The following is a 9,780-nucleotide window of genomic DNA, read 5'->3' as shown; positions in this document are numbered from 1 at the left end:
AAAGGAAGGATTAGAAAAATTTTCATCTGAAAAGTCAGCTAAATGCAGACATTAAAAAAAAATCACTTTCATGTGTGTTCTGATAATTTAAAATAATTACTAATCTACTGTTTCATAAATGACCTAGAGTTAAACTGTACTACCATCCAAAAAAAGTCAGGGGGGTCTCAGAAGTTATGTCATTACATCAATTTATTTAAATGAGAATTTCAACATCATAAAATGTGATTATCAAGGAAAGAAGTAAGTTTCTAGAAACATGCCTACGTTTTCTAAGTGGAATGTATCACTAGTACGTACATGAAGTATTCTGGTATATATTTTATTCYGCTTACTGCACCCTCTGTATTTACAGAGGAGGTTTAATTGCAGCACCGGTGAGAAATTGGACCGCCAAAGATCCGATCAGCTCTCTGCAGATGCCTCTCCTCACTTACTATAAAGGAAGCCTAAGATTACAAAAATCCTAAAAAACTTAGAATTGTAATTCCACGCACACTTCAAGCAAGGGAAAAACACCATTATCACTAAAAAAAAAGAAAAAAAACAGTCACACCAACCAGCCACTTATTCTCCCTGCCGTGCAGCGCTCTCCTCCTTGCAGCAGTACAACCACTTACGCAGCTGTGTAGCATGAACAAATCAGGGAACCCACCCAATTCCAAGGAGCCTCATGAGGATTTGTGCAACAAAAAAGGATGCAGAAGTTCAAAGTCAGGGACAGGAGAAGGACAGCAGCACCACTACTGGTAAGAGCAACACTTTTAAGTGGCTCCTAACATTTTAAAGACCCTCAGTTCAACCTTGGCTCTCTCTATACACGAGATGTTTTTAATGAAGCTCTGCTCTAATGAAGTTCTGCTTCATTAGAAGCTYTTCCTGCAAGTCCATACAAGTTTCTGCAGCTCATTAACTCTGACCTCCCAATGCCTACTCTGCATTTCAAGTCAGAAGACCATCTCCAGCCCACTGCTTCTGACAGCCTCTCTTGAGTACCAGCTACACCATGCAGAGAGCACAACCAGCTGACGTAGCATTAACTACTACTATCTGAAGAAAGCAGAAGTAAAAAACCAAGACAATACAGAAAACTAATGATGGAGCAAGATAAGAACAGCAAGCATTTCTCCTGATAGGGCTAGGCTCAAGAGCCAATCAACTTAGTAGACATGCATTTTTTTATGGTTTAACTTCCCACTACCAAAAAAAAAAAGTTACTACACTATTTCTTCTTCCAGTCCAAGAACTCACGTATCACTACAGTAACACACACTGGCAAGTTCACCTGCCCAGAGCAAGGTGAGTAGGACAAATACCCATGCTGTCAATTAAATAACTTTTAGGAGTTAAAAAAGTATTTTGTGATTTCATTCTTATCCAGATATTTGAAGTGCAGGATGTTTTTCATTATTTAACTCTAAAAATATTTTGAACACATGCCAAGTATTCCAACAGTTCTTTATCATTCAGACCTTCATATCAACATTTTTCAGAAAGATTTAATATTTCAAATTTCAGAGCATGCAATAGCTTGTTTATCTTTCTAATCCTTAGAAATACTATGACTGAGAAATACACACTATGTTGTGAAATCARGAGAAAAATCATTGCAGAAAATATTTCATATACAAAATAGAAGCTTAAAGATACAAAAAGTCCAGTATTAAGAATTCATGGTTCAAAAAAAGAACAAAAAGTTAGCTAAAAGATCAGATCTTCACTGGTGTATGTTATCATTATCGTGCTTTGTTAAAAAATAATAGCTTACTTTTCAGTTTTCCTTCCTCAGCATGCAATTTTCTGTATGGATCAGAACAAGTTAGCCTTTTTCTTTTGTGATACTGTATTTCAGCTCATTGGAAGCAACTATAATGACCAAAAAGGCTCTTGAACTACGTCAATCATGTTTAGAATTATTTGCAACACTATGCAAAATAATGCACAACAAACTTAAACCTAGTGATAGAAAAATATGTTTCCCACAATGTATTCTATGAACACTCTGACTTAGTCCTCAATTCACTATAAATTCAATCTGGCATAAAAGGAGGGGAGATGGGAGGTGAGGGGAGAAACTGAGCCAGCCTTAACAAAACAGAGCTTTCTAAGCCCAGAAAGTTTTACAAAAGCTCAAARCACACTTTTTGAAATTGTAAATGTAAGAATATAAACACTTTGACTTGTTTTTTAATTCCCAAGTTTATTGCTCATGAAGAGATAAGCTGATAGCTAAATCTACTACTTTAGACACACTATAGGAACTTAAAAAAAAGAAAAATCACAAAATCTAAGGTTCATCTCTGAACACAAACTAGAAAGCCAGCTGTAGTGAAAGGTCAAGATAAATAACCAACGATCAAACAGAAGCAGCCTCTAATCACACCTGTGTAGTCTTGATTTGAACTGGTGAGGCAAAAAGCTTCCCACCTCACTACCAAGCCACCATGCACAATTCCAAACCGTAAGATTACACTGCATTACATTACATCTCCAAACACACGAAATAACTCCTATCCTCTTAAATCACTCATAAAGAAAATGTACACAGATAATATTGAAGCATGAAGAATAGCAGGTTGATTTCCCAACTGCATGCAATATCAGCTTTTAGGCTGTGGGAAACAAAACTAAAAGCACAAAGACAAAGCCAGGAAAGAATTATTCTGTTCAATTTATTATGGCAGTAGAATTAAACAACAAAAAAAAAAAGAAGTTGGCACTGCATTCTCTGCGTTTAGAAAAAAACTGAAGATGTCAGCAGCTTGTTTCAAGAAGGACAGTATTGAGTACAACAGTATGTACCAACATGTAGTTAAATTGTTTCCCAACTGAGTTTATTGTAGAAGCTCAAATAAGTTTACTGCACCAACCTACTCTTTCTGCAAATGAGAAATCATAGGAAAACTCCCATATATAAAGAGCACAGTTTATAATCATAAGAATCTCATGACACTATACATTTTCCAGCAGCTAAATATCCATAACTGAAGAAAACTTTTTTTTCYAGGTGAAATCAACTTTTCCCATAGTGTGAAATTCAGGCAGATTGCATATAGCCACAATTTCTGTGACAAATTAAACATAAAAAAACATTAGAGGTTTACTTATGCCAAGTTGCTTTTATAAAAGAATGTGCCCTATGTAACAAACTCCTCAAATKACAAACAAGATGAAAGAGAAAAATGGCTTTTTAAGCTAATGAATAAGGCTGACAAAAAGACAAATAGATAAGAATTGCCTGGGAATAGGACAGACATCAGAAAAGGGATTTAATCATTTTAGGACTAAGATACCAGAACAGTCTTTCAAAAACTGTAGTGGAAATATATACTGCATCAAATGTASTACAATAAAATAGCAAGTAATGTAAAGAAATAAATAATTCAGTTTGCTTAAAAAAGCAGTCTGAATTTATGAATCAAGAAGGTATCTTTTTAGTCCGACTTTCCTGCATGTCATGTTAGATTTTAAYTTTGAATGGCACCAGCAGATGCACAAATCTGGAATATCTGAATATAAGAAATCTCAACCACTGTAACACATTTAGCTATTCTAGCTGCACGACACTTTGGGGATTAAGTTTACATATATGAAAGTATACAAATAAATATACCTGCATAAGAGGATAAATACCTCATAGACTGAGGCATTTAGTACAGAGCTGCCTGAACTTCGTAAAGTAAGCTCATAGTTTGTTCCACTAAAGGAAACTGTAAACTAACAAATCCAAAAACAACTCAATATAAACATGTAACGTTCTCTAGATTTTTTGTTGTTGTTGTTTTTAAGTAATTTTCCATTGTGCCTGGGAAATCCATGGCTCAGCAAGGACTTGAGTATTAATGTCTAATACAGGAATACGAATTCTTGCAAACAAGAAGCTGTACTTTGGGTAATGTAATTTTTACCACAAAGAACACTGCCAAAAAATCTGTCATTTGAATGAGGCTCTACATTCTTTGTAATATAAAGCTGAACTCTCTAGTCTGGAATCATTTCAAATTCTCACCAAAATCAATGATATTTTGCTCAAGTCATGACAATATTTACTGTACTCAAACTAACAACATTTAAAAATCTTCACAGAAACATTTTAGTGAGTCACATGGACATGGTAACTATAATTCAAGAGCTAACAAGACTTGTAGATATTTGTTATGTTCAAGACTATCCACCAATGACAGCACAAGAGATGTTCTATAAAACAAATTAAGATTAATATAGTAGTATTTGACAAGTCAGGATATTCAAGGTATATGGAATAATTGCTTGTAAAGCTGTCATTTATTCAAAACTGCAAATACTTTAAGTGTCAGAAACTCAACAAATGGGAARTAACATATGTGAATACTAAAATAGTTCCACTGATACTAAGCATGAAGCTTCAAGTTAAGAAAATCTTTCCAATTTATCTTTTTGGTGTAGAGTGTTTTTTCTTTTTTTGCTGCAATTAGCAAGTATTTCCTCCATTAATTTTCTTTCTTTCAAGTGACAARAACAATCATATTCATTTAATTTGACAAGAAATTTAACCAACAATTTTCTTTAGTCGCTTCCTCCAGAAAATGAAATGGACCTATTTACTGTCAAAAGATAGAATTATCCTATGAACTAGATGCTCATTTTTTTAAAAGATTTAGTATAGTTATGTTGAAACTAAACTACATTACAAATACAGTTGCTGCGTAGTTATATTGTTATTTCTGCATGATACAAGGCRAGGTAATGCTACTGGCAAGCAGAAGACTCATATTAAACAAAACTTATGAAAGACATTTAAATATTCAAAACTTACCTAAAGAAAAGAGGTTGTCTTAATCATGGGCTAAACCTAGGAACAAGCTTCTAGTGTCTTTCATCTTTTTTTTCATGAAAATAGTTCTTAAGTCACAATATTCTGCAGCTCAGATCTTTCCAACACATGCCAAAATTCCTTTGGGATCAGACCTCTATAAAGGAATTTAAGTAATATATTTTTTCCCCCACAGAATGAGGTCCATTCATTTTGTGTTGGATTTTTACCAGCTATTTTAATTTAGTGGGCATTCACGTATTTTGGAGTCTTTAGCAAACCCAAGACATTTTCCCCTCAGAGCTGCATGTTTCATTTAAAYGGAAAGAACAAACATCAACTTGTTTCAGAACTTACCTTCTTGAAAATGATACAAAACCACCAACACAGAAATACCACAGAGCATACATTCATCAAAATCTTGCAGGTAAAGAATAGCATCTGCCAAATCTGGCTTTATGTGGTTAGTTGTAAGGGATGAGAAACACAAAACTTAGCGTGAACATTTTTGAGGAAAAGAACCATCCAAAACCCAATACAAAAGTACATTTCTYTTAAACTGAGGCTTTTTAAACTGAAGAAGGTTTCTTTTTTTCTTTTTAAACGGATTCTTGTTCTTGTTGCTGAATATTACACAACATGATATAATAAAGGAATCTACTCACTCATGACTGGAAACTTCTTTGCATATAATCCAAGACAGGTCGTGAAGCAAGGTATCTTGTTGGAGAAGGTTTCTCAGAGGTATACATGTCCTGGAGTTAGTAGGACAACAAAAAAAAATAAATAATTTTTTTTTCAACTTAATATAAATTGCTTCTCCTACTAACTTTTCATCCTCCTTGTTAAAAAAGGGAATACAAAGGCATACTTGTTATGACTGAGGAACTTTACTGCTAAAGGATGTATTTTGAAGCTTGTCAACTCAAAATGTGTACTTTCTATCATCCATATTATAAAACTGTTTGCACAGACTAGTTCATAAAACATAACTTTTCCCAAAGAGTAATATTCTTTAAGAAAGGAAAAGTACAAGACTATAGTACAGATATTGTAACTGAAAATAGGATCAAAGTAACACTTCCTTTCAGCAAGCTCAGCAAGCAGCAAGATRCAACAAAGCTACTTTTTCTTTTAAGCAAATTAGCAAACTTACTACATAAACATGGGTTGGCGCTAACGGCCAACACTCTCCCACCCCCGAAACAAAATCTGAAAAAGCTTCTAACTAACAGCTTCCAACGAGTGAGAACGATCCGATCTGTCAAACACAATTTGAAATCAGAAAAAGGTATCTAGGCAGGCAGATGTGGATTCACTAACAATACGCCTGGCTATCCCCAAAGCTAAACATACAGGGCTTAATCTTCAACAATGATGGCACAGCAACTATATTTTAGAACATTTATTATATAAATCTCCAACCTGCTGCCATAAGCAAGTTTATACAAATCTGYGATAGCTGAATGAAAATAACTTCATATCGTAGCCAAGATAATACACGTTAAGTCGTAAAGTTTTCTTCTGATAGCTGCACAAAAAATAGTATTTCTTAACTTACAGAAATTCTATGTGGTTTAAGCCCTCTTTTCATAGCCAATTAGAACCTGCTGAACCTGACCACCTGTGCCAGTCAAGCCAGATAATACCTTGTGCTGACTCAGTTTTCAAGCCACAACTCACAGGGCTTAAAAAGAATGCAAAGAAACACATCTAACTTCCTTCAGYGTGCAACATTCCCAGATTTACAGCACATGAAAAAGAAGCAGAGGAACCGCAAAAAGGACTGCACTCGCAGCCCAGCTCCTGATCAACTGCAAAAATAATAATAAAAAAAAAACTAAAAGAAAACCTACAGTAATGCTGAAATTACTGAAAATTAAAATGAACTTTTTTACATTGAAAGAGTAAGGTAGAGAAGAGGCTTAATAGGTGAAGAAAACGGTATCATGTAGAAGAAATACGTATGCAAACATTAAAACGACAAGAACACAAAGCCATTAGATAGTGCAACCAGTGAAAAACAACATTTTGAATCRCAGGTCTTGTCAATTCTGAGTGGCTGCTAAATTAAGCATTTAAGCACACACAACCTAATCAAAAATGAAGTGTCTGGTTGAAACATATCATTAGAACTACAGTCTTGTCAGTTCTCTTTTGATTACCAGCGTCAGAATTAGCAAATGCAACTTCCATGAAATTTAATCATTTACTGGACTAATTACGGTTATTATGTTAAGACTATCAAATGGAGGGTCCACAACGCACTGGGCTGCAGCTCCATACTACCTTTAGGCCCCTGCTGCTCCACAATCTTATACAGAGATTTATATTGGAAGACTGAAGCCTCCTATTCTATTGCATTCTCCAAAGGTACAGCCTCACCTTATTTTCATAAATAAGTACTACCAGTGCCTCAGAGACATTACATGACATTTTGTTGTTTGAATGTTCAGGAAAATGCTACTCACTGGGCAAAAAACAAACTTTAATTTTGAAAACCACTTAACAATAATAACAGCATAGTTGTCCATCRTATCATTCATCAAATCTAGTCATGTAAAACCAAAAAAATGAGTAGTGGAGAATACAGCCACTATATACTACCTAAAACACATTTAATATTGATGAAAAGTGAATGTTTCGGTACAGCATAGCAACCTGAACTCTTTCACATATGAAATCTGTCATCTTGATTTATGTATCTAAATATTTTGTTTAGGTTTTACTCATATCTGTTTGCTAGTGAGTATATATTTCTGATAAAAGTCAGTTTTTGTTCCTTAAAATAGTGTTGTATATTCAGATTATAATTTTTCCTTGTGATCATAAAATTGTCATTACATTTGCTGAAGGCCATTTAATTGGACTATTCAAAAGTGCGTACTTTACTGCTCCATTAAAAATAAGTAAAAGTTTCATATTGTAGTTACAATTGGGAGTACAGCAATAGCAAGCAGTATTGGAGAATAAGGAAAGATCAACATCGCCAAATATCAAAAAGTCTGTGTTTACCGTTGCATTGCAATATTGATGCTTTTCCTAAGGATGTATGTTAGGAAACTAAATTGTCACTCAGCTATCTTAACCAATGACCTGATTTATTTCAATGCTTATGCTTTTCTCTCCTACACACAAGCATTACCAAATATTAGACACTACAGGAAAGAAATAATGTCATTTGTTGAGCATCTTCCTGTAAAAATACCATCTTGGAAAAACTGTCTTTTAATTCCAGATAGTAGCTGAAGCCTTTTATGCTTTCACTCGCAATTAACAAGGTTATAGAGAAAACACACAGTTTCCCCTTTTCTTTATTGAAGCACTAACCCTTCTATCCCATCCAGAGTTTTCTTAGCAATAAAATACATTTATGAGCCCATGGTGGTACTCAACTCGCATAGCTGTGAAATTTTAAACTTTGATTTGAGAGGAATATTGGAAGTGAGAGCAGCTCTTTACAACTTCAAATTCAAGCACGCCAACAATATACCCAATTACATGCTTCTGCACCTACTGCCAGGTCTCCTTTTCACAAAGTTTTCTGTCTATAAGGAACATGAGCCAGATCACAAGTAAAWCAGTTTGTTACAATCCTCTGCACTATGTTTCTGCCCAGAGACAGAGAGATGCCTTTAAGTTGGCAGCTCTTAAAGATTCAGGTCTATTCTGCCTGCACTTACTCTAGCTTCTGTTTAACTCAAATGCTAAGAAGTTAATACTAAGAATTTATAATCCCAGCTCCCAAGAATCAGAAATCACAGGAGCAGCATTCAAATGCAGTGTTTTATGATATGTATTAAAAAATAATAAAAAAAGACAAAACAATCTAAACAGAGCCTGCTCTGTTTTACTGTCGTTCACTTTCTTCTTTAAAGCGCAGTGTTATCGCCCCTCAAAGGAAAGAGATGCACAGCTTTGAGAAAGCGTGCGTTGCAAAGTTTTCCCGGTTGGCAAAACATCGAGTGTGAAATTATGAGCTCCTCCACCTAAAAGCAGAAGAACAGCTTGTTCGAGGCAGCTCTGCTAAACACCGATTTCAACGCCGCATCCAAGCCGAAGTTACAACCGGTAACGAGCAGGAGTTACAAAGCGGCTAAGCGAGGTCGACGGAGAGCAGAGTCTGGTCTCTCGGTGTCCTCGCTCAGGGCGGAAACGCAACGTTCACGACAAAGTAAGGGCTCGAGCACCCGGAACGGCGGGCGRGGCGGGGCGGCGCGGCCCGGCCCGGCCCGGACCCACCCTCGCCTTTGTTCGCAGCCGCGGTATCGGCGCCGCGAATCGCTTTTGGTTTCGGGCGCTGCCCCCGGGCCGCGGTGAGGGGCGCGCGCGGGCTGCGCGGAGCCGGGCTCGCGGCCGCCGCGCCCACGCGGAATCGTTTGATTGAAATATTCTAGCCGGACAGGCCCGCTCCGAGCGCGGAGGGGGAACGGGAAAAAAAAAAGAAAAAAAAAGAAAAAGAAGTTATTCTGAAGCACTTCAGGGCAAACGACTGGGAACGAGGTTTTTAGGTCAGCGCTTGACGCCGACTCGGTCGGCAGCTCAGTGAGTTTGGTGGTTTCAGTCAGGGCAACTGCCCGCATCGCGGAACACCGCGGAGCCCGGCGGCTGCGGGGCCGCTGCGGCGCCTCGCCGCGCACCTGCGGCGCCACGGCCCGGCCTCAGCGGCCCCGACCCCGCCCGCTGCCGGCGGCCTCTCGTCGGAGCCCGCACGGGGGCCGGGTCCCAGCGGCCTCGGGCCATGCGCGACCCCCAGCCCCAACACCGCGCCGCGCCGCCGGCGGCCCCTGCTGCTGGGGGCCCCCCGGCGCCCAAACCTCGCAGAGGGACCCCGGCGCACCTCCGCCACGGCTTCCCTCGGCCTCCCCCCACCCCACCCCCCGGCAGAGATAGTAGGGTCCCTTCACTCCCCCTCTCGTTTGCAATGGAACAGTCCGAAGCGCCCCAATACCCCCAGGGGTTCGACTCTCGCCTCTTCCACTTCCCAG

General features: G+C 38.1%; 1 protein-coding gene across 1 annotated transcript in view; it reads right to left on the bottom strand.

The window, feature by feature from the left end:
- USP6NL (USP6 N-terminal like) overlaps positions 1-9,774 on the bottom strand; it is a 111,676-nt gene extending 101,902 nt beyond the window's left edge. Inside the window, exons 1-2 of the mRNA XM_085299409.1 lie at positions 9,744-9,774; positions 5,458-5,547 (exon numbers count right to left, since the gene is read on the bottom strand). Of these exons, the coding sequence (XP_085155535.1) occupies positions 5,458-5,461 (4 nt within the window). The 5' untranslated portion in view covers positions 5,462-5,547; positions 9,744-9,774. The remainder of the gene's footprint in view (positions 1-5,457; positions 5,548-9,743) is intronic.
- Between the last annotated feature and the right edge of the window lie 6 nt (positions 9,775-9,780).

The sequence above is a fragment of the Rhea americana genome, unplaced genomic scaffold (genome assembly GCF_003343005.1).
Source record: "Rhea americana isolate MKP2758 unplaced genomic scaffold, rheAme1 scaffold_1, whole genome shotgun sequence".
Lineage (NCBI taxonomy): Eukaryota > Metazoa > Chordata > Aves > Rheiformes > Rheidae > Rhea > Rhea americana.
The sequence above is the reverse complement of the archived record's forward strand: the minus strand, read 5'-3'. Positions and strand labels throughout refer to the sequence as shown.